General features: G+C 43.6%; 1 protein-coding gene across 1 annotated transcript in view; it reads right to left on the bottom strand.

Annotated features, from left to right (window-relative positions):
* si:dkey-288a3.2 (protein phosphatase 1 regulatory subunit 37) overlaps positions 1–24,147 on the bottom strand; it is a 29,662-nt gene extending 5,515 nt beyond the window's left edge. The window contains exons 1-3 of the mRNA XM_045694903.1: positions 24,078–24,147; positions 23,111–23,266; positions 22,551–22,663 (exon numbers count right to left, since the gene is read on the bottom strand). Coding sequence (XP_045550859.1) covers positions 22,551–22,663; positions 23,111–23,266; positions 24,078–24,147 — 339 coding nt within the window. The remainder of the gene's footprint in view (positions 1–22,550; positions 22,664–23,110; positions 23,267–24,077) is intronic.
* Between the last annotated feature and the right edge of the window lie 857 nt (positions 24,148–25,004).

The raw sequence follows: 25,004 nt of genomic DNA, 5'->3' as shown, positions 1-25,004 counted from the left end.
CTATGCACATCCAATGTTGGGATAGTTACCACTTTGTTATAATATTTAAATAATGTTAATAAAAAATGTGTGTGAAAATACTCTCATTCGTTGTGAAAGCCACGTCCCCCTTAAGCCACACCTCCAGTCTTATTTGACCCGGTGGATCATAGCTCAGCGACCCAATTACGCTTGTTACTTTTGTTTATTTTAGATTTTGTAAGCTTGCCATGCTATGCTATGTAGCCATTGATAAATTAGCCCGCTATAGCATCGGCCTACCATGCCGCATGCTATTGTACCCCCTTTCTAGCAATTCATTTTTAACTGCTTGTCAGGGGCGTCGTAAAGGACAGACCAAGGCGCAGCAGGTATAGTGCTCATCTTCTTTAATTTTAATGAGATAACACTTTTACAAAAAAATAACAAAACCGACAACCGACAGTTCCGTCAGGTACTTACACAAAACGGAAAACAACCACCCACAAAACCCAAAGGAAAACAGGCTGCCCAAGTATGGCTTCCAATCAGAGACAACAAAAGACACCTGCCTCTGATTGGAAACCACACTCGGCCAAACCTGGAAAACGAAACATAGAAAATGAAAACTAGAACCAAAATCCCCTAGACCAAAAACCCCAAAACACACAAAACAAACACCCCCTGCCGCACCCTGACCAACTACAATGACAAAAGACCCCTTTACTGGTCAGGACGTGACAGTACCCCCGCCCCCCCCCCCCTTCCCCACAAGGTGCAGACCCCGACTGCACCTCAAAACACAAAACCCTACAAAACAACCCCAAACCTAAAGGGAGGAAAGGGAGGGTGGCCACGCCCTGACCGAATACAATGACAAAAGACCACTTTACTGGTCAGGACGTGACACTGCTGCTATACATTTATGCATAGCTTTACCCATTTATATGCTTATTGCCTTTGCATATTGTCATTGATTATTGCCATTAACAGCCGATTAATTATGTACGTTCATTGCTGTTTATGCCTGTTATTATCGGTGTCTCCTTTTAGATAAACCATATTCAATACAAAGCCAACCAAGTCTCAATTCAAGATGAGTCTCATGTCAACTGTCAATCATTCCCTGCCATGTATAATCTCCATTACCTGAATCTATAAAGACCCTTAAACTGAACTGCATCTCTTCCTCCGCCTGCTCTTTAACTGGAGTCCCACAGTAGATGGTCATCACCATAACCCTCACCTAAACCTCACTCAGTTACAATCTTGCAACTGAAGAATATTGCGTGACAGGCTAGGAACCAAAGTTTTGGTCAGTGTTTCCCTGTACACCCTTATTAGGGAAGGACATGTAGGAAATGTATAAAAGCACACCTTGGTCGCATTCAGGTGAGAGGCCTTCTGAGTGGTGCAGTGGTCGAGGCGTCACTGGTTCGATCCCGGGCTGTATCACAACTGGCTGTGATCGGGAGTCCCATAGGGCGCAGCACAATTGGCCCAGCGTCGTCCAGGTTGGCCGTCATTGTAAATAAGAATTTGTTCTTAACTGACTTGCCTAGTTAAATAAAGGTTAAATAAAAAAACAAAAAAAACAATTACACCATATTGAAGAGGCCGGGAAATATTGGGGAGGGCAGAGAGGACGGAAGATGGCGGAAACTGAGGTTTTGTTTGAAACTGCCAGTGAATCGAGTGAAGCTAATAGTACAGAAAGTGAAAATGAGTGGGTTACAGTGGCAGGAAAGGAGAAGTAAAGCTATGTTGGAAAATAGGAAACCACTAAACTCGTTTTTGGTCAGAGTCAGGGTTTTGGATGAATGCTACTTGGTAAATCCGTTTAATGTCTCCATGAAAATCTGGAATGTGTTGGAACAAAGTGTGGAGTCGGTGAGAGTTACAAGAAGTGGTCTTATTTAATTTTTTGGTCTGCGGAGCAGAAGAAGCGTGTGTTGAAACTCAAAAAGATATCGGAGTGGAATGTTTCCTGCATGGATATTCGTAGCAGGGCGCCAATTAAGGGGGTTATTTCTGGGGTGGCGCAAAAAAAGAAAGGCAGAGGATATAATTGAAGACATCGATGTAGTGGTTGGTGCACATCGATTGACCTGTATGGTGGACGGAGAAAAGAAGTTCACTTCACTCATGCTACTATTCCTTGATGAAGTCTCTCTCTTCTCATATAAAGTTAGGATTCATGAGATACCCTGTAAGAGCTTTTGTGCACAAGCCCCTTCAGTGTGATAAATGTAAAAGATTTGGTCATGTGTCAAGTGTGTGCAGAAGAGAAGAATATCGTATACCAGATGAAGGGAAATGCTGCAACTGTGGAGGTGAACATGCCCCTGAATTCTTGGCGTGCCCTGGAGAAGGAGGTGGCAAGGGTAAGGAGTGTCCATGGTGTCTCCTATCTGGAGGCGGTGAGAAAATTTAAAGGAACGAGTGGCGGGGAAGAAGTAACGGTAGTAGAGCCACCAAGACCAGAAGGTTTCTCATCAACCGAGGGTTAGTGAAACGCTACATGTTAAAAAGGTGGATTTGTATGATTTATTGCAATGGTCATAAACTGTACAGCACAAGCGGAGAAGAAGTCTAAGAAAATTTGAATCATTGTGAATGCCGCTGAACGTTTTTGGGGTCTTCGTGATTTCACAGCCGAGGCGGTGCAAGAAATCCTGTCGGTGAATGTCCGCCCATCACAGGCCCCTAAGCGTGTGTAGGGATGTATTTTGGAGTGGACTATGATTGAAGAAGTATGATGTTGATATAATTTTATTTTTTTTTAGTTGGCGTGTTTTATTTTGTATGATGCTGTTATCCACCTTTCCCAGAATGTTTTTTTAAGTTTCTTATTCAATAACTCGTCCAGCTGGTGGTGGTAATGCACCATTAACATTGAATGCCAACCTCCGTTAAACCCCATCGAAGAAGAAGAATTCAGGTGAAAGCTGTATACCTGGAAGGTCATTTGTGGTTGTGTAAGTTGTACGGTGGCGGTGCATTTTGTTTATTTTGTGACCATGCGGTCTTGAAGAAACGTTTGGGGTGTGTTCTATTGTTCTGAATGGTATGTGTTGAGTTTGACCATCAGTGAGTTTATTCATGTGTGACAATATTCAAGATGTTCATTATGTAAAGCCACCATTTTCAGTTGTTTTGTTTGGAGAGGCTTTGCTGGTTTGTCCAGGCAGTTTATTGGTAGCGCCCTCCAATAAGTTGACTTTGTAAAGTCATTTGTATTTCAAAAATAACTATTGTTTATGTAAATGCAGTGGTTAACTGTTCTCTACCATCAGAAGTGCAGTATTGTTTGACACTGTTTTTGATCATCTTGTTAAGTTGGTCATCTGAATCTCTGAAAGCAAAGCACTGGATTTCAGAAACCTATCTAGTGGAAGTAACAGATCTAAGTAATTTTGGTGAACTCTTGTTAATGTGTGTTCTCTGTCAAACATGCAAATCTAATTGTCTAAGTCAGTGGTTCCCAAACTTTTTATAGTCCCGTACCCCTTCAAACATTCAACCTCCAGCTGCGTTCCCCATCTAGCACCTGGGTCAGCACACTCTCAAATGTTTTTTGCCATCATTGTAAGCCTGCCACACACACACACACAGACACACACACACACACACACACACACACACACACACACACACACACACACACACTATACGATACAATTATTAAACATAAGAATGAGTGTGAGTTTTTGTCACAACCCAGCTTGTGGAAAGTGACAAAGAGCTCTTATAGGACCAGGGCACAAATGATAATATAATTATAATAATCAATAGTTTTGCTCTTTATTTAACCATCTTACATATAAAACCTTATTTATTCATCGAAAACTGTGAATAACTCACCATAGGTTAATGAGAAGGGTGTGCTTGAAAGGATGCACATAACTCTGCAATGTTGGGTTGTATTGGAGAGAGTCTCAGTCTTAAATCATTTTCCACACACAGTCTGTGCCTGTATTTAGTTTTCATGCTAGTGAGGGCCGAGAATCCACTCTCACATAGGTACGTGGTTGCAAAGGGCATCAGTGTCTTAACAGCGCAATTTGCCAAGGCAGGATACTCTGAGCGCAGCCCAATCCAGAAATATGGCAGTGGCTTCTGATTAAATACAATTTTCACAGAACCGCATCTTGTAATTTTGATGAGGCTTTCTTGTTCAGATATCGGTAAGTGGACTGGAGGCAGGGCATGTAAGGGATAACGAATCCAGTTGTTTGTGTCATCCGTTTTGGGAAAGTACCTGCGTAATTGCGCACTCAATTCACTCAGGTGCTTCGCTCTATCACATTTGACATTGTCCGTAAGCTTGAGTTCATTTGCACACAAAAACAATCATACAATGATGGAAAGACCTGTGTGTTGTCCTTGTTAATGCAGACAGAGAAGAGCTCCAACATATTAATCATAGCCTCAATTTTGTCCCACACGTTGAATATAGTTGCGGAGAGTCCCTGTAATCCTAGATTCAGATCATTCAGGCGAGAAAAAACATGACCCAGATAGGTCAGTTGTGTGAGAAACTCGTCATCATGCAAGCAGTCAGACAAGTGGAAATTATGGTCAGTAAAGAAAACTTTAAGGCCGTCTCTCAATTAAAAACAACGTGTTAATACTTTGCCCCTTGATAACCAGTGCACTTCTGTATGTTGTAAAAGTGTTACATGGTTGGTGCCCATATCATTGCATAGTGCAGATAATACACGAGAGTTCAGGGGCCTTGCTTTAACAAAGTTAATCATTTTCATTGTAGTGTCCAAAACGTTTTGCTAACTGTCAGGCATTCCCTTGGCAGCAAGAGCCTCTCGGTAGATGTTGCAGTGTACCCAAGTGGCGTCGGGAGCAACTGCTTGCATGCGCGTTACCACTCCACTATATCTCCCTGTCATAGCTTTTGTGCCATCAGTACAGATACAAACACATCTTGACCACCAAAGTCCATGATGTCACAAAGCTGTTCAGTACTTTAAAAATATCCTCGCCTGTTGTCCTGGTTTCCAGTGGTTTGCAGAAGAGGAAGTCTTCCTTAATTGACCCCTCATGAACGTAAAGTACATATATCAGGGGCTGTGCCAGGCCCGCCACATCTGTTTACTCATCCAGCTGTAACACATTTAATTCACTGGCTTGTATGCAAAGCAGTAATTGTTTCAAAACATCTCCTGCCATGTCACTGATGCGTTGTGAAACAGTGTTGTTTGATGAAGGCATTGTCTGTATATTTTTTTCGGCCTTTCCCCCAGCATTGTCCCAGCCATATCCGCAGTAGCAGGAATAATTAAGTCCTGCACAATAGTAGGGGGCTTGCTTGTCCAAGCCACTCGGTAGCTCATCATATAGGACACTTCTAGCCCCTTCTTATTAATGGTATATTTTGCTTTTATACATGTCTTACTACTCGAAAGTTGTCTTAATTCTCGCTCAAAAAACTCCAGTGGCTTATTTTTCAAATTGGCATGTTTTATTTCTAAATGTCTGCTCAAGAGTGAAGGTTTCATCAAGTTGTGAGATAGTACTTTTGCACATATAACACACTGTGGCTGAGGAAAGGCACTACTCCCAATATAAGTGAACCCCAAATCAATGAAGTTCTCATCATATTTGCGCCTCGTCTATCGTCAAAAGTCCCTGTCTGTTGTTCGGTGCTTTCCCGGGTAAGGGGGCAGTAGCTCTTCGACTGCATCCGATTCACAACTGTCAGTGTCCATCCTAGCTGGGCTAACAACAAATGTAGAATTACTGATGCTAGCATTGGATGTGCTCGTGGAAGCAGAACAACCTGTGTTGTCGACAGGTGCAGGTGTAGTACAGCTGGTAGTACTGCTTTTTTTAACCATTTATCCATTTTTGAGCAAACGGAATGAACAGCAACTACGTTTGGCTACATACAGTGGCTTGCAAAATTATTCACCCCTTTGTCAAGTGTCAGTGTGCAGCGGTTAGGACGGAGTCAGGCGCAGGACACATAACTGAGTAAAAGACGTACTTTACTCAAAAATAAAGAAAACACACCAGCTCACAGAAGCCTTGAACACTAAACAAAGAACAAACACGCATAAAACCATGTGGGAACCAAAAGGTTAAATAGGGAATAAATAGACCGGTGGCAGCTAAAATAAGAAACATAGATCGGTGGCAGCTAGAAAGCCGGTGACGTCGACCGCCAAACGCCGCCCGAACAAGGAGAGGCACCAACTTCGGCGGAAGTCGTGACACCCTTGGCATTTTTCCTATTTTGTTGCCTTACAACCTGTAATTAAAAACGATTTTTGGGGGGTTTGTATCATTTGACTTACACACCATGCATACCACCTTGAAGATGCAAAATACCCCCACCCCCCCAAAAAAAAGTAAATACTTTGTAGAGCCACCTTTTGCAGCAATTACAGCTGCAAGTCTTTTGGGGTGTGTCTCTATAAGCTTGGCACATCTAGCCACTGGGATTTGTGCCCATTCTTCAAGGCAAAATTGCTCCAGCACCTTCAAGTTGGATGGGTTCCGCTGGTGTACAGCAATCTTTAAGTCATACCATAGATTCTCAATTGGATTGAGGTTTGGGCTTTGACTAGGCCATTCCAAGACATTTAAATGTTTCCCCTTAAACCAATTGAGTGTTGCTTTAGCAGTATGCTTTCAGCTCATTGTCCTGCTGGAAGGTGAACCTCCTTCCCAGTTTCACATCTCTGGAAACAAACAGGATTCCCTCAAGAATTTCCCTGTATATAGCACCATCCATCATTCCTTCAATTCTGACCAGTTTCCCAGTCCCTGCCGATGAAAAACATCCCCACAGCATGATGCTGCCACCACCATGCTTCACTGTGGGGATAGTGTTCTTGGGGTGATGAGAGGTGTTGGGTTTGCGCCAGATATAGTGTTTTCCTTGATTGTGTGACGACCCTCCCACTCTGTCTGTCAAATTCTTTCTCTTTGCTCTTGTTTTCCTTAATAAGATGTCGGTGGGCGGAGCCGGGAGGGTCATCAGCGAAGTGGGACACACTTGGGCTCGGGTGTGTCCCGGGATAAATACACCTCTTCCCCATTTATTGAGGAGACTCTCCATGCAGACACACGGTTAGATTTTGGTTGTGGCATTTTTGTGGCCATTTTGTGTGTTTGCTTTGCCACCTTTCAACACCCCTCATTACCACATTTATGCACACAATCACTCACTTACACTACTGATTACTGACTACAGACACTATTGTTAATTGTATTTACATTACTTCAGTTGATAAATATATTTTTGTTATTCCTTATCTCCACATTGTCTCCCTTTTTGTTATGGACTTCGAGCCGGTTCATGACAAGTGGGGGATCGTCCGGGATCATAAGGTTGGTTCCTAGACATTTCGGCGTATAGAACTTTGTTGCATTATGAAGGACTAATACTAGTGTCGTTGGGCGTTGTATGTGTGTTGTGTTTGGGAGAAAATGTGGAGTTAATGTTTGAGAACTCTGTAGGTGCTTTGTTTGCAACTTTTGTTGCAGCTTTTGAGTTGTAATGTTTGGTAGTGTCACGTCCTGACCAGCAGATGGAGCTGTTGTAGTAGTTTGGGGGTCAGGACGTGGCAGTCTTGTGTGTCTTGTGACTCCTGATCAGGAACAGCTGGGAATCGTTGTTCCTGATTGGGAGTTGTTTGTCACTGGGGTTTGTGGGTGGTTGTTCTTGCACTGCGTTTTGTATGCCTGTAAGACTGTCACTGTTGTGTTTATTGTTTTTTCAGTGGATGCTTTACTCCTTTTTTTTAAATTAAAATATGAGCATCCATATTCCCGCTGCACCTTGGTCCTTCTCTCTCACATACGACATATTCGCCGAAGAGTACGACATATTCGGTGACAGGTAGGCCCAGTATTGGTTGCCTTTGTTTGTTAGGTAAACTTGCCACTGCGGTGGATAGTTTGTTGTGTGCTGCGTTGGAGAGAGTACATTGTTTAGTTTCCAGAACCCTGCCCAGTCTGGAAACTCTTGCTCTACTTGCTGTTGGAACATCGGTCCGAGGAGGTGAGTGCAATCGGCTGTGTACCTCAGTGGGTGATTTGGGTAGGCACTTGACACTTGCTACCCGGAGCTATAGCCTTTATTTTTTCCCTGTTAGGCTTAGCAACGTGTTTCACTTTGGAATACGTGTCACGTCCTGACCAGCAGAGGGCGTAATTGTGTTAGTTTTGGTCAGGATGTGGCAGGGGGTTTGTGTGTGTTAAATGTTGTGTGGGTGATTGGACTCCCAATTGAAGGCAGGTGTGTTGAGTTGCCTTTGATTGAGAGTCCTATATAGTAGTGTGTGTTTTTCTTTGGGGTTGTGGGTAGTTGTTTTTGCACTGCATGTTGTGTGCCTGCAAAACTGTTCCTGTCTTCGTGAGTATTGTTTATTGTTTTGCCTGTGGATGCTTTACTTAAGTTTATTAAAAGAACTATGAGTATCCACATTCCCGCTGCGCCTTGGTCCATTTCTGAAGACAGCTGTTACAGAACTACCCACCACAAAAGGACCAAGCAGCGGAAGAGGAAGGAGCATCGGGTGGATGAATGGACATGGGAGGACATCCTGGACGGCAAGGGAGTCTACACTTGGGAAGAGATCCTGGTCGGAAGGGATCGCCTCCCATGGGAACAGGTGGAGGCACTCAGGAGAGTGGAGGCAGCAGGACAGAGGAACCAACGGCAGCGGTATGAGGGAACACGGCTGGGTAGGAAACCCGAGAGGCACCCCCAAGACATTTTTTTGGGGGGGCACACGGGTAGTTTGGCCAGGAAAGGAAGAGCCGTAAGCCAGCTACCCGTGATTACAGGGAGGTGCGTATGAGGTGGAGGGCGCCATGTTACGCAGAGGTACGCACCATCTCGTCTATACCTACGCACAGGCCAGTCCGCCCTGTACCAGCGCCCCGCATGTGCCAGGGTGAGGTGAGCATCGAGCCGGAAGTGGTGATGCCAACCCTGCGCTCAAGACCGCCAGTGCGCCTCGACGGTCCGGTGTTTCCCGCTATACGCACTAGCATGGAGGTGCGTGTCTCCAGGCTGGCACGTCCAGTACCAGCCCCACGCATCAGGCGTCTAGTGCGTCAGCCCAGCCTCGCCAGTCAAGAGTCGCCAGAGTGGCCTGACTGCCCGGAGCCGCCAGAGCGGCCCGACTGCCCGGAGCCGCCAGAGCGGCCCGACTGCCCGGAGCCGCCAGAGCGGCCCGACTGCCCGGGTCCGCCAGAGCGGCCCGACTGCCCGGGTCCGCCAGAGCGGCCCGACTGCCCGGGTCCGCCAGAGCGGCCCGACTGCCCGGGTCCGCCAGAGCGGCCCGACTGCCCGGGTCCGCCAGAGCGGCCCGACTGCCCGGAGCTGCCAGGGTGGCCCGCCTGCCCTCCGGCCCAGCCCGAGTGGCCCGCCTGTCCTCCGGCCCAGCCCGAGTGGCCCGCCTGTCCTCCGGCCCAGCCCGAGAGGCCCGCCTGTCCTCCGGCCCAGCCCGAGGGGCCCGCCTGTCCTCCGGCCCAGCCCGAGGGGCCCGCCTGTCCTCCGGCCCAGCCCGAGTGGCCCGCCTGTCCTCCGGCCCAGCCCCAGGGCCCCGCCTGTCCTCCGGCCCAGCCCGAGTGGCCCGCCGAAGGTGGAGCGAGGTCCACGTCCTGCACCTGAGCCACCTCCAGGAGAGGTGGGTTGGGGAGGGAGGGTGTAGCACAGTGCCGTCGTTGATGGCAGCCACCCTCCCTTCCCTCCCTTATTGTTTAGGGGGATATTTTTTGTTGTTTGGGGGTTTGTTTTTTCTTTTAGGTGCATTCCGGGGTCTGCACCTTGAGGGGGGGGGGGGGGGTACTGTCACGTCCTGACCAGCAGAGGGCGTAATTGTGTTAGTTTTGGTCAGGATGTGGCAGGGGGTTTGTGTGTGTTAAATGTTGTGTGGGTGATTGGACTCCCAATTGAAGGCAGGTGTGTTGAGTTGCCTTTGATTGGGAGTCCTATATAGTAGTGTGTGTTTTTCTTTGGGGTTGTGGGTAGTTGTTTTTGCACTGCATGTTGTGTGCCTGCAAAACTGTTCCTGTCTTCGTGAGTATCGTTTATTGTTTTTGCCTGTGGATGCTTTACTTAAGTTTATTAAAAGAACTATGAGTATCCACATTCCCGCTGCGCCTTGGTCCATTTCTGAAGACAGCTGTTACAATACGTTGGGCATGGTTATTTGGTTTTTTATTTTTGTGTGGTGTCCGTGGACTGAGCAGTTGTCTCGGGGGCACATCTGTGGCTTGGGGGAATCTGCCAGCGTGCTGGGTGTTTTTTTCCCTTGCCAGCGTGCTACAGTGTGTATTTATCCACCGCAAATCCGCTCAAAGAATAGGGTTGAGTTATTGTAGGTTTTGGGGAAGCTCCATATATATCTCATCTCTCTTCTGTGGTGCCCAGTGTGATGGTCATTTAGTGTGATTGTCATTTCTCTTGTGGTCCAGTCTGGTGTGCTCAGCAGAGGGGAGAGAAAGATTTAAAAAAAAATTATTTACTTGTGACTATGGCGTCTTACGTAGACAAGTTTATTCACTTTCCATCAGAGGAACTGTTAGAATTATGTACTAAAGAACAGGTGTTGAAGATCGCTGAACACTACAACGTTGAAATTAGTGATGAACATCTAAAAAAGTCTGTTAGGTTGATATTGAAAGCCAATTTGATGGAGAGGGGTATTGAAGTTGCCACTTGGGCAGCCTCTGCCGAGGACTCGCCATCTCCCTGTTTCGTTACAATGGCCGCCCCATCTGTTAGACCTAGCGGTCTGTCTTTTGAACAACAGAAATAACTGCTTCTGTTACAACTAGAGCATGATCGTGAGAAGCTAGAGCATGATCGTGAGAAGCTAAAGTATGAAAAGGAATTGGAATTTAAACAGGATTTGGAGCGTGCTAAAATCAAGCTGCAACAAGAGCGGTTAGAGTTGGTTAGGGAAGGAAAGCTCTCGGGAGAGTTTGCTCTGGGAAGGTAACCCAGATTTTCTTAGGGGTCGCTCCTCTTTCGGTCGTGCCCCGGACACATTTGATATTATTGGGAACTTACGGTTGTTGCCAAAATTTAATGAGAAGGACCCTGTGACATTCTTTCCGTTGTCTGATCGTGTTGCTGACGCTAGGAGTTGGCCTGATTCCGACAGCACTTTAATGTTGCAGTGTGTGGTGACTGGTAAAGCGCAGGAAGCATATTCAGCTCTTAGTGTAGCTGACAATGTCATTTATGATAAGGTTAATATGGCTGTGTTCCAGATTTATGAATTGGTTCCTGAGGCTTACCGCCAACGATTTAGAACTTTAAAAAGGGATGATCAACAGACTCATGTTGAGTTTGCGCAAGAGTTTTCTTCACAGTTTAATCGATGGTGTTCTGCCTCTGCAGTTATGACTTTCCAAGGGCTGTGTGATCTGATTATGCTAAAGCAATTTAAGGACACAATCCCTGATCGTATAACCACGTACATTAACGATCGAAAAGTAAAGACTGTCGCTGAAGCTGCGGTTTTGGCAGACAAGTATGTTTTGACTCACAAAATTGTCTTTGCAGAGCCCCATATTCGGAGTGAGTGGGGGCGTTCGGAAAGATTTGGGCCTCGCTCACCTATGGCTTTAGATTGTGGACTGGTGAAAGGTGAGGTTGTTGTGGTGGTGCATCCTTCGTTGCCTACTGAGGGTATCGACATTGTCCTTGGGAATAGCTTGGCTGGTGAGCGTGTATGGCCTGTCCTGTTTCCATCTCTAGTGGTTTCCGCTAAGCCGTCATTTGCAGGGATTCCTGATGAGAGTGCGCAGACTTTCCCCAGAGGTGTACTCTGGTTCACGGGCAGAGTTTCATTCAACTAGGGTTGAGCCTGACTCCCATGGTAAAGCTGACTTTGGTCAAGAGTGTCACTACTGTCAAGGTTCAGGTCATTGGAAAAACGAATGTCCGGTTCTCAGGGCTAATGGTAAATTCAGTACTTGCGCTTACGTTAAATCTAAGCCTATGGCTTTAGCAGTGGCTGTCCCACATCAGTTCACTCCTGCCACACTGTCTCATGCCCAGGGGCATGTGAAAGTCCATATTGACCCAGACTATTTACCTTTCATTACGGAGGGTTTTGTGTCTATTTTAGGAAGTAACGACCTAGTGCCAGTGAAGATCCTGAGAGAAACAGGTGCCTCTGAGTCATTTGTGTTGGAGTCTGTGTTACCCTTCTCTGCTGAGACTGATTCGGGGAATAGTGTTCTAATTAGGGGAATATGTTTGAACACTGTCAGTTCCATTGAATAAACTGATGTTGGATTGTGGACTGGTGAAAGGTGAGGTTGTTGTGGGGGTGCGTCCTTCGTTGCCTACTGAGGGTATCGACGTTATCCTTGGGAATAACTTGGCTGGTGAGCGTGTATGGCCTGTCCTGTTTCCATCTCTAGTGGTTTCCACTAATCCGTCATTTGCAGGGATTCCTGATGAGAGTGCGCAGAGTTTCCCCAGAGGTGTTCTCTGCGTGTGCAGTGATTCGTTCCATGAGCCGTGGCGACCTGGTCACTGGGCCGGCTAACGAGAATGGCACACAGAAATCTGTCACTACTTTCCCGTTATCTGTACCCCGCTCCGATCTAATCAAGGAGCAACGGGCTGACTCCACATTAGAAGAGTTGCGTTCCCAAATTGTGCCTGTGGAACAGTTGGGAGATGTTGCCCATGGCTATTTTCTCCAAGAGGATGACCTGATGAGAAAGTGGGTGTCTCATGGTAGTTGTTTTGTGAGGGAGGCGATTAGTCAGGTTGTTGTACCAGCTAAGCTTCGCGAGTTGGTGTTTACAACTTCTCACAATGATGTTGCTGGACATATGGGTGTGAGGAAAACCTACAATCGCATACTAAGATCGCATACACCTCTTCCCCATTTATTGAGGAGACGCTCCATGCAGACACACGGTTAGATTTTGGTTGTGGCATTTTTATGGCCATTTTGTGTGTTTGCTTTGCCACCTTTCAACACCCCTCATTACCACATTTATGCACGCAACCACTCACTTACACTACTGATTACTGACTACACACACTATTGCTAATTGTATTTACGTTACTTCAGTTAAGGAATAACAAAATTATATTTATTATCTCCACGTTGTCTCCCTTTTGTTACGGACTTCAAGCCGGTTCGTGACAATGGCCAAAAAGCTAAATTTTAGTCTCATCTGACCAGAGTACGTTCTTCCATATGTTTGGGGAGTCTCCTACATGCCTTTTGGCGAACACCAAATGTGATTGCTTATTTTTTTCTTCAAGCAATGGCTTTTTTTCTGGCTACTCTTCCATAAAGCCCAGTTCTGTGGATTGCTATGGACAGATATCCAATCTCTGCTGTGGAGCTTTGCAGCTCCTTCAGGGTTATCTTTGGTCTCTTTGTTGCCTCTCTGATTAATGCCCTCCTTGCCTGGTCCGTGAGTTTTGGTGGGTAGCCCTCTCTTGGCAGGTTTGTTGCAGTGCCATATTCTTTAACATGTTTTATAATGGATTTAAACGGTGCTCTGTGGGATGTTCAAAGTTTCGGATATTTTTTTTATAACCCAACCCTGGTTTGTACTTCTCCACAACTTAGTCCCTGACCTGTTTGGAGAGCTCCTTGGTCTTCATGGTGCCGCTTGATTGGTGGTGCCGCTTGCTTGGTGGTGTTGCAGACTCTGGGGCCTTTCAGAACAGGTGTATATATACTGAGATCATGTGACACTTAGATTGCACACAGGTGGACTTTATTTTACAAATCATGTGACTTCTGAAGGTAATTGGTTGCACCAGATCTTATTTAGGGGCTTCATTGCAAAGGGGTGAATACATATGCACGCACCACTTTTCTGTTTTTAGATTTTTTTTGAAACAAGCTCTTTTTTCATTTCACTTCACCAATTTGGACTAATATGTGTATGTCCATTACATGAAATAAAAATAAAAATCAATTTAAATTACAGGTTGTAATGCAACAAAATAGGAAAACGCCAAGGGGGATGAATACTTTTGCAAGGCACTGTACAGACCATTAGTGGAATTCCCGCAAGAGGGTAACGGTTAATGTGATTGGATGTTAATTATTTGACTAGACTATCTGTATTTCACATTGTGTTGTTATTTCGCTGAACACTAGATGGTTTCATTTTGGGGGGGGAGTGAAACGAGGCTACTCAGGCGAGGAAAAAACCTCACACAAATGTATAGCCCCATTGGAAAATATATATATATAAAAAAAAAAATATATATATATATATATATATATATATATATATATATATATATATATATATATAAAAATATATATTCACATGTTCCCCAGTTTTGGAATACCTGGTCTAAGTTTTAATCAACTTTTCTTGTTCTTTATATCTGCTTCTGTACTGTTTCCCTTTGACAACCCTGTTCTAGGCCCATTAAACTAATTCAGTGTCTGCAGGTTTTTGTTTTCCTTTCAATTAAGCCCTAGACAATCTGGTGTTGGGAGTGTCTTACTAATTAGTGACCTTAATTCATCAATCAAGTACAAACCCGCAGACGCTCGACCCTCCATGGAATGAGTTTGTCACCTACAACCTGTGTCTAACGTTTAGATGTTACAATTGTAATAAATATATTTTTGCTAATGTGTTGTCTGGTCCGTTGAATTGCTCAGAATGTTGACCTGGCCTGTCACCAACCTGTCTTATGTTCTGGTTGAGGTGTAGTCTGGTAGTTACTACAATCATGTCTGCGAACACACTATGGTAAATACTGTAGTATACTAGTCATGTCCGCAAAAAAACTACAGTAAATATAGCCTCGTCGTGAACCAGGCTACCCTAAAATGGGAAGCCTGGGGAAGTTCCATGGCAGAAATCAGCTAAAGATTGGTTGGAACCCAGTGTAAATCAATAACGACTCGCAAACCTGTCACACGAATCAAATGCGTTGCTGGTTTTCACATAATTTCGAGATGAGTTAAAGCTGCAGCAAGAGGGGAGAAATGGTCTACAATGGTAGCCACATCAAAGATTATAAATGTGTATGTTTCTAAAGTAGGACAAAAAGTAGCTGGCTAGCTACAAAGAGGTTTGTTTTGAGAAAAGTATGCTAACCTTGTAAACTACCTAGGCAAAAATGAACTTACTCGCTAGTTCAATTTCTCTCTCGATTATAAAGCCAACATAATGTTAACACCATATTATTGACCTAAAATGTTAGCTATCTTAGCCCAGTCGCTAGCTTATCCAGGGTCAGTGATACTAGTGCAACCATGTACTGTCCAGTACGAAAAAAGATTGCAGTCAGAGTGCAGTATAACTGCAGTTGGAGTGCAGTATAACTTCAGTACGCTACAAATACTGCATCCAATATATATTTTTTACTGCAGTACTTTTGCAGTATAATTGCATTTCAACTGCAGTTACCAGTCGACTGCAATTAATGCACTTTTATTGCACTTTCAAAACCGCAATCTTTGTTTAAGGGGTCTATCTATGGGAACAACAGCAATCATTTTGCAAGCAATATTGCTAAAATGAATGAACTAAAATGTTACCTGTAATGCTCATCTCCTGTAGCCAAATTGTCATCTCAATATTTTCATACTGTAGCTAAATTTACAATGGGTGGGTTTGCACTAAAGAATTGTATTTGTCAGCACATAAAAGCCATGTACAACATCTGGTATATGGTTTGCCTCATATACAGTGAGGGAAAAATGTATTTCATCCCCTGCTGATTTTGTATATGTTTTTGTATGCTGATTTTGCATGCTGATTTGCCCACTTACAAAGAAATGATCAGTCTATAATTTTAATGGTAGGTTCATTTGAACAGTGAGAGACAGAATAACAACAACAAAAAATCCAGAAATTCGCATGTCAAAAATGTTATAAATTGATTTGCATTTTAATGAGGGAAATAAATATTTGACCCCTCTGCAAAACATGACTTTGGTGGCAAAACCCTTGTTGGCAATCACAGAGGTCAGACGTTTCTTGTAGTTGGCCACCAGGTTTGCACACATCTCAGGAGGGATTTTGTCCCACTCCTCTTTGCAGATCTTCTCCAAGTCATTAAGGTTTCGAGGCTGACGTTTGGAAACTCGAACCTTCAGCTCCCTCCACAGATTTTCTATGGGATTAAGGTCTGGAGACTGGCTAGGCCACTCCAGGACCTTAATGTGCTTCTTCTTGAGCCACTCCTTTGTTGCCTTGGCCATGTGTTTTGGTCATTGTCTTGCTGGAATCCCCATTTACGACCCATTTTCAATGCCCTGGCTGAGGGAAGGAGGTTCACACCCAAGATTTGACGGTACATGGCCCCGTCCATCGTCCCTTTGATGCGGTGAAGTTGTCCTGTCCCCTTAGCAGAAAAACACCCCCAAAGCATAATGTTTCCACCTCCATGTTGACTCCAAACACGGCGAGTTGAGTTGATGCCAAAGAGCTCCATTTTGGTCTGATCTGACCACAACACTTTCACCCAGTTGTCCTCTGAATCATTCAGATGTTCATTGGCAAACTTCAGACGGGCATGTATATGTGCTTTCTTGAGCAGGGGGACCTTGCGGGCGCTGCAGGATTTCAGTCCTTCACGGCGTAGTGTGTTACCAATTGTTTTCTTGGTGACTATGGTCCCAGCTGCCTTGAGATCATTGACAAGATCCTCCCATGTAGTTCTGGGCTGATTCCTCACCGTTCTCATGATCATTGCAACTCCACGAGGTGAGATCTTGCATGGAGCCCCAGGCCGAGGGAGATTGACAGTTCTTTTGTGTTTCTTCCATTTACGAATAATCGCACCAACTGTTGTCACCTTCTCACCAAGCTGCTTGGCGATGGTCTTGTAGCCCATTCCAGCCTTGTGTAGGTCTACAATCTTGTCCCTGACATCCTTGGAGAGCTCTTTGGTCTTGGCCATGGTGGAGAGTTTGGAATCTGATGAATTGATTGCTTCTGTGGACAGGTGTCTTTTATACAGGTAACAAACTGAGATTAGGAGCACTCCCTTTAAGAGTGTGCTCCTAATCTCAGCTCCTTACCTGTATAAAAGACACCTGGGAGCCAGAAATCTTTCTGATTGAGAGGGGGTCAAATACTTATATCCCTCATTAAAATGCAAATTAATTAATAACATTTTTGACATGCATTTATCTGGATTTTTTGGTTGTTATTCTGTCTCTTTCTGTTCAAATAAACCTACCATTAAAATTATAGACTGATCATTTCTTTGTCAGTGGGCAAACGTACAAAATCAGCAGGGGATCAAATACTTTTTTCCCCTCACTGTACATTGTCTACTGGTATCATTTTAACTTCTTTGGTATAGGGGGCGGTATTTTGACATCCGGATGAAAAGCGTGCCCAAAGTAAACTGCCTGCTTCTCAGGCCCAGAAACTAGGATATGCATGGAAAACACTCTAAAGTTTCTATAACTGTTAAAATAATGTCTGTGAGTATAACAGAACTGAAATGGCAGGTGAAACACTGAGGACAAACCATAAAAAATAAAATAAAAATTCAGCATACCACTGATTTCAATGCGTGGCACTTTTATAATAGGGCAAAATCATCCCCGATTGCAGTTCCTATTGCTTCCACTAGATGTCAACAGTCTTTAGAAAGAGTTTCAGGCTGGTTTTTGGAAAAATGAGGGAGAAGTTGTAGTTTTTCTAAGTGGCTCCCATTTTGGCTGTAATTTCCATGGCCAAGACAGCGCGTTCTTTTTGTTTATCTCCGGTAAAGACAATAACGATTCTCCGTCATAAATTTGATTGTTTATTTGCGTATTAGGGTACCTAAGGATTGATTATAAACATTGATTGACTTGTTTGGATAAGTTAATTGGTAACGTTTGGGATTCATTTTGAAAGAGGGAAACCGAGTGGATTATTGACTGAAGCGCGCCAGCTAAACTGAGTTTTTATGGATACAAAAAAGGACTTTATCGAACAAAAGGACCATTTGTAATGTAACTGGGACATTTTGGAGTGCCAACAGAAGAAGATCTTCAAAGGTAATTCATATATTATATCGCTATTTCTGACTTTCGTGTCACAACTCCCTGGTTGAAAATGATTTGTTATGCATTTGTGTGCTGGACGCTGTCCTCAGATAATCACATGGTTTGTTTTCGCCGTAAAGCCTTTTTGAAATCTGACACCTTGGCCTGATTAACAACAAGTTAAGCTATATTTTGATGTATTGCACTTGTGATTTCATGAAAGTTTAATATTTATAGTAATTTAATTTGAATTTTGCGCTCTGCAATTTCACCGGATGTTGGCCAGGTGGGACGCTAATGTCCCACCTATCCCAAAGAAGTTTTAAATTGAGAATATATAGCTCAAAATGTAAACAAATGTGAGTTTTGCTATTCTCTGCTTCAGATGACAGATGCCCATAAGGCCAGTAATGCCATCTTACTATAGGCCTATGGCTGCGTTGGCGATGCCTGCCATATGATAAGCTGATAAATGGATTCAGATAGCTGACATACTGAGGGTGACAATCAATAAAACAGATTGGAAATCTGACAAACTAGACAAAAAGGAAATGTTCATTTCAGAATACAACACAGTAGTGCTGAGCGATTAACAGACATTATGAAAAAAACAACAACATGTGAACAACTAATTGACTGATGTCGGTTCAATTATTTGAATATCACGAAATCGTGGAGAAAAAGGGGGTAAAAAAAATATATATATTTGAATTCCATTTCGTTCTGTTTTTTTCTGTGAGCTCAATGCGCATATTGCAAAGTTTCTCTAGAGATAAAACAGATCAAGCCAGAACTGTGCGATGTAGTAGGGAGTTGGTTTCCAGACTAATATTCTACGTAGTTTAGCGCAGAAAATGTGGTAATTAACTGCAATGGCCATAATCCATTGCATGCCTACTTGGCCAGTCTGTGTTGTATGCCTGCTGCGTAAAAGAGACAGAAGAATTCTCGATTGAGAGGAGCATTTGCTTCGTGCAAGGTATTTCTACATGACAATGCACGATCTAAGTGATTTGATAGTTGGTATTCAGCAGTCATGAAAAAAAAGATTGAAACCAAAATCAAAAAACTTGATTATTTCTTAATAATCGAACCAACCTCAAAAAGCACTAATCGCTCAGCACTACAACACATACACATTAGAGACAGAACCCCTTCCCCTTTTTATTGCAGGATTGTCATATGCGATTGACCAACATTGACACTAATTCATTTTGAATAATAGTTTAACAATTAAAACAAATTTAAACACTTCACTTAAAAAAATCAACACTTCATCACTTCAAAATGTACAAATAGGCACATACGTAAAGATCAGAAATCTTAGTCTAAACAACAAAAGATAATTGAGCAATAACAAGTATGCTAATATTACTAAAGCATATTTTCAGATGAACAAAAACCCACCACAACCTTACAATCTTGCTCCACTGATCCCTGATCTACTGGGTTGGCAGACATTGTGTGTGATGTTTAACTGTATTTTTGTATGCAACATTTGCTAACATAGGTAGGCCTACACATATAATCCATGGCAAATAGGATATACTCATTGGGAGCACTCTCCATCTGCGAACAGGCTTTCACAGCTTTCCATATCTGAGGACAGAAAAAAAAATCACAAACAGGCGACAGATATACTCAAATTAGAAAGCACTAAATAATATGTTACTATTATATCTCTGTCCTCAAAGTTTTCCCCTTTGGGGACTGGAGTTGGATACACTTTTCATAATGTCATCCCACAAAGATACCTGCCCTGTCCAGTAGCCTACACTCTCTGTTTACTGACAGCTGGAGCTGCAATGTCACCCTCTTCCATGGCTGTTATCTACAAATGCATTTGGAGACTGTTTTTAATTTACAATGATTACATCAAGATAGCTAGCTAATGGGAAGTTAGCTAGCTGATTACATTTTAATTCACTTAGCTAAACAGTGTGTCAAGCTAGCTAGCTAGCAGCTCAGTTGAGTTAGCCTACAAAGTGGCCTACTGTTGCCAGCCAGCTAGCTAATAATACATTAACATCTAAAAACATGTATTTACTTACTTGAATAGGTTCTCCCACTGGCTCAAAAAAAAAAAATAATGGACAATATTCACAATATTTTTGGTCGTAGCAAAGCGCCGCCATCAGCCATGTGGATGAATGGAGGAAAAAAAACAATTTTGTAAAAAAAAAGGTTTACCACCAGAGCGGTATAGACCATGTTGTGACGTTTGACTTTACCAGCGTAATCCACTTTCAATTTCACTAAATATAAATCGCAGACTGTCGCCCACAGTTATAACTTAAAAACTAGCACTTAATGAAACTAGCATAGGCAACAACTACCCAGACGGTAAACAGTGGTGCACATAACACACAGCACCCCTTCTACGGGTGTGTGGGGGGAGGGTTCTTGAAATGTCACATCCAATCAAAATCTTGCCGTTGGGAGCCAGTGGGCCATTCAAAATGTTTTTGCAAAACAAATTCTCCAGACCTCCAAGAGAGGCGTGACCATGACGTGATTCTGGAGGTATGGCATCATGAGACTACTGTAGTGTTTTTGCAGACATGTCTGTACAGTATTTACTGTAAACACTGCAGTATACTACAGTCATGTCAGCAAAAACACTACAGTATACTACGGTCATATCCGCAATCACACTACAGCGAATACTATAGTATACTACAGTCAGAGTGAGGAGCGATACACCAGCGTACCTCATTGCCACCCCCCGTTCCACTCCTTTGGTCACCCGGCTGAGGAGGTAATGAATGAATGCGGGGGTGGAAAGATGCTGGCAACAGCAGACCTGAGGAAGTGCGTCTTCAGAGTTAATTTGTACAGTGGTGACTACAAACACACTCAAGAGCCCCTCGCTGTGTGTGTGTGGCACACTCAAGAGGCCCTTGCTGTGTCTGTGCTAATGCCAGCTCAGAGATGTGCAGAGGGGAGAGGGATACACAGAGGCACGACACGTCCGATGGACGACTGAAACCTTTCCCAGAGAGAGGAGATGCTTGAAGGGGAACGCAGGGGATAATAGCGACCAATTAAAGACTTGACTGGTTGTTTGAGGGTTTGAGTCAAGCATGGATGAGGCCTGTCGCATGTAAACCACTGTAGGTTTGGAGAAGAGAGCTTTGGGGAAAACACAATACAGGGCTTCAGTTAAAACCAAAAATTCTAAGACAGATTTTGACGTTTCAGATGACAAAACAAATGGAATAAACAGAGTGAACACCCAGAACTATAAATTGTGAAGATGTAGTCCAGCCATACTGAACAGGCGGACCGCCGTCCGAATCTGGACCCAGAACGGGGTTGGTACGGACCGCAGGTCCCAACTTAAAAACAACTTTTTTTAACAACTCAGTCGGGCTTTCAATTTAATGTTATTGAGAGTTATACTAGTAGAATGTACAAGGTGCAATTTTTAAATGTTGTAGTGCATGGCAGCTTTCCTCTTATGTCATTAAGACATTACTTTAGAGAGCTATTTATAATCTATGTATAACTAGCCAATGTTAGTTAGGTAAGTTAGGCTAACCAGCTATCTAAATCTTGTAGTTATCAAGGCCAGCTTCGATTCCCATTGATTTTGTTGAGTCGCTCAGGTATCATATGAACACACATAAGACATGAAAAAATGTGTAGAATTGAAAGAAATTTGCTTAAAAACGTTAAAAAAATTCACTCCGCCAAAAAGAGGGGTGTGAAAATTTTGGGTCGTGAGGTGGTGGTTTGTTGCTACGCCGATAAATGACAATATCCATCAGAACATTTGCCAGATAGGACATTTGTGTGAACGAACCTTCTCAAAAAGTAGTAGAGTATCCTTGACCTAGTCCATTAAGTAGCAAAAAATGACTAAAAATGCATAAAAGGAGGAACTTAAACCGGAGTACCTATACCAACAACAAATATAAAACTCACAGAAAAAGGGAGTTATACTGTATAGTGATTTGTCACTACACTAAATGTGTGTTCTGGATAACATTACAACCCAATTACATTCTGTGACACCAAAGTGGTTCCATGTCCGACCCAAATAACCCGCTCTCACTCTGTTCTCTTTCTCTTTCAACAGAGACAGCCCAGAGGACAAAAGGAAAAGAGAAATACAACAAACGAGAAAGGTTAATAACAGCTTTTCCTGTGTCATATTTGACAAGACCAGCCATTGGTCTAATTATCGTCATTATGGTTTGCCAAGACTTCTACTTCTCCTTCTTAGTGGCAGGCAGCATGATAGCCACTTCTAAACGCATATCTATTATTTAATCAAACTGTTGGTGGTGCAGAACGGAGAGAGAGAGAGAGAGAGAGAGAGAGAGAGAGAGAGAGAGGCACTTTATTTTTGGCCTGGGTGAGTTCTCTTTGAATATGCCAGTGGGCCAAGGCTTTTAATGTATACCCTTTTGATTTCCAAATCGCCACCACTCAAATGACAAAGGTGCAGTTTATGTTGCCAAAGGGAAAGGCTAAATCTGAGTCAAAGGCTAAGGCTGGGGTTGAGCTAAAAATGGTAATCCAGGATCAACACAGTGAAATTACAATCAGTATAAACACAGCTAATTTATGATACAGGATCAACATAAGATCTGTGTTCCTCACCAGAACTTTGGCTAGATGGACCAGTCCATTGTTAGTGATCTGGTTGTTCCATAGAATCAGAACCTTCAGTCCATTTGTCTGAACTCTCAGACCTTCACAGATCTCCTCCAGTCCTGCACAAGACCAGAAAAGAGAAATGAAACACTTAAGACTACAGTGCACTAGGCTAGTCATAAAGGGCTTACATAAATGACAAGGGGAATTAAACAATTTACTGCTACCTCAATCTCTGTGAGTGATACAGAGTGAAAATGGTCCTGTTCTTTGACAGTACCAGGACCGTCACCTGAGTCTGTTATGGTGTTGTTGCTGAAGTCCAGGGTAGTGATGGTACTGTTCACAGGAGCTTGGTTGCACCTTAATTGGGGAGAACGGGCTCGTGGTAATGGCTGGAGCGGAATTAGTGGAATGGTATCAAATACATCAAGCACATGGTTTCCATGTGTTTGATGCCATTCCATTCGCTCAGTTCCAGCCATTATTATAAGCCGTCCTCCCTCCAGCAGCCTCCACTGGTACTGTTGTATCTGGTTCATACTGAATATGTTCTTTAAGTGCACCTGAGTTTGCTATGGTGTTGTTGCTGAGGTCCAGAGTAGTGATTGAGCTGTTGTGTCTGAGCAGGTCTCCTAACTGCATAGAGTCCTGTTCGCTGTTCAGATTATTGTTGGACAGGTACAGCTCCCGGAGTGCTCTGTTGCTCTTCAAAGCAGCCACTATGGACAAAGAAACCAAAGCAATATTACTTTTTAAGTAAAGTTTGATGGTAAAGAATCATGCTAGTCTAATAAATAACCTACTTTAGCTTAAGAACGTTTGAGACTAAACCATTGTATTTATTGTATTTATAGTATTTCTCAAGAGTCAACTAGCGTTTCTCAAAAGCACAAATCTCCCATTATTCTACCAAAAATATTTCAAAGCATAATTTTATTGCACACTATCTCTCAGTAAATTGTACAGTGAAGTGTGTGTGCATTGGCGGGTTGTCACGCAGCCCAGCCTTAGCGGATCGATGCAGTAGATTTGATCAGGCCCTTTGGGCTGCATGTGGAATGCCAACATTGTCATCATGCACAGTGGGAACCAAATGGAGGGATCGCTGGATTGATCTGGACGACTCCACGGCGCGCGGCCCGTCGAGCGCCGCAATCAGGGCCCCTTCGATCGAAGGCAATGATCCACAGCTGGGCCCCCCGCAGAGAAGGATGGAAGGGAACGGGGGAGGACAGGGGGGTAGGCAGGGGCGACGAGGCTGGATGCACGGCCCAAAAATATCAAAAGGATCCAGGAGGGTTTAAAGAGATAGGGTCTCTGTCTCAGTGGTGAGAAGGAAGAGCGTGTACGTGTACGTGTATGTGCCTGTCTCTTCCTCTGGCTCATTTACAGATTTACAGGTCATTGTCTCCTCCCTGATCACTAGAGTACACCGGCCCAGCCCCCCGCTGCTTACAGAAGAGGAACACCTCCCTCGGTCGTCAAGGTTACGTCCCAGAGATGAAACACCAGCCAATCAATGAAGGTCACCGTTCAAGGACAGCAGGACCAAAGCCATCACCATGGAGCCGTAGAGTGTGACATTGGTGAAAGCTTTCATCTTAACCTTAAACTGTACTTGGCTAAAGGCTTCGTGGTAAAAATGATAAAAAACAAATAAGTAAATTACAGAAATATGACCGAAGTAAATGTTAATACCCCTCAACATAATTTCTTTTTGAGAATTTTACAAGTTAAGGTATTTGTATATCTTGCTCCTGACCAAGGTAATATTACTGTAAGGGAAAGTCCAGTCCTTTATTGGAAGTCCAATGCTGTGTGCTGGAGGGCAGTGTTGGCCTCTTGTGCCTGAGTGCAGTGGTACGAACACAGTGTAGCACATGGGTATCAAACATACTGCTCCGGCCTGCGAGCCTATTCAGTCCAGCCTGTGGCTGGTGTGAGTAAAAAATGTACTGTACTGTGCAAAAGTTTTAAGCAGGTGTGAAAAAAATGCTGCAAAGTCAGGGATTTTGTAGGCATATGATTAAACAATTATACCTAACAGGTGCTAATAATCATCAATTCAATATGTAGGTTGAAACAAAAGCATTACCTGAAACAGAAACAGCTGTGTAGAAGGAATAAAACTCAGCTAACAAGGTGAGGTTGCTGAAGACAGTTTACTGTCAAAATTCATACACCATGGCAAGACTGAGCACAGCAACAAGACACAAGGTAGTTATACTGCATCCGCAAGGTCTCTCCCATGCAGAAATGTAAAGGCAGACAGGGTTTCCAGATGTGCTGTCCAAGCTCTTTTGCAGAAGAAAAGAAACGGGCAACGTTGAGGACCACCACTGCGTAGTGGTCGGCCAAGGAAACTTACTGCAGCAGATGAAAGACACATCGTGCTTACTTCCCTTTGCAATCAGAAGATGTCCAGCAGTGCCATCAGCTCAGAATTGGCAGAAAACA

The sequence above is a fragment of the Salmo salar genome, chromosome ssa01, assembly GCF_905237065.1.
Source record: "Salmo salar chromosome ssa01, Ssal_v3.1, whole genome shotgun sequence".
NCBI classification, from domain to species: Eukaryota; Metazoa; Chordata; class Actinopteri; order Salmoniformes; family Salmonidae; genus Salmo; species Salmo salar.
Note: the sequence above shows the minus strand (reverse complement) of the source record. Positions and strands in the feature narration are given on the sequence as shown.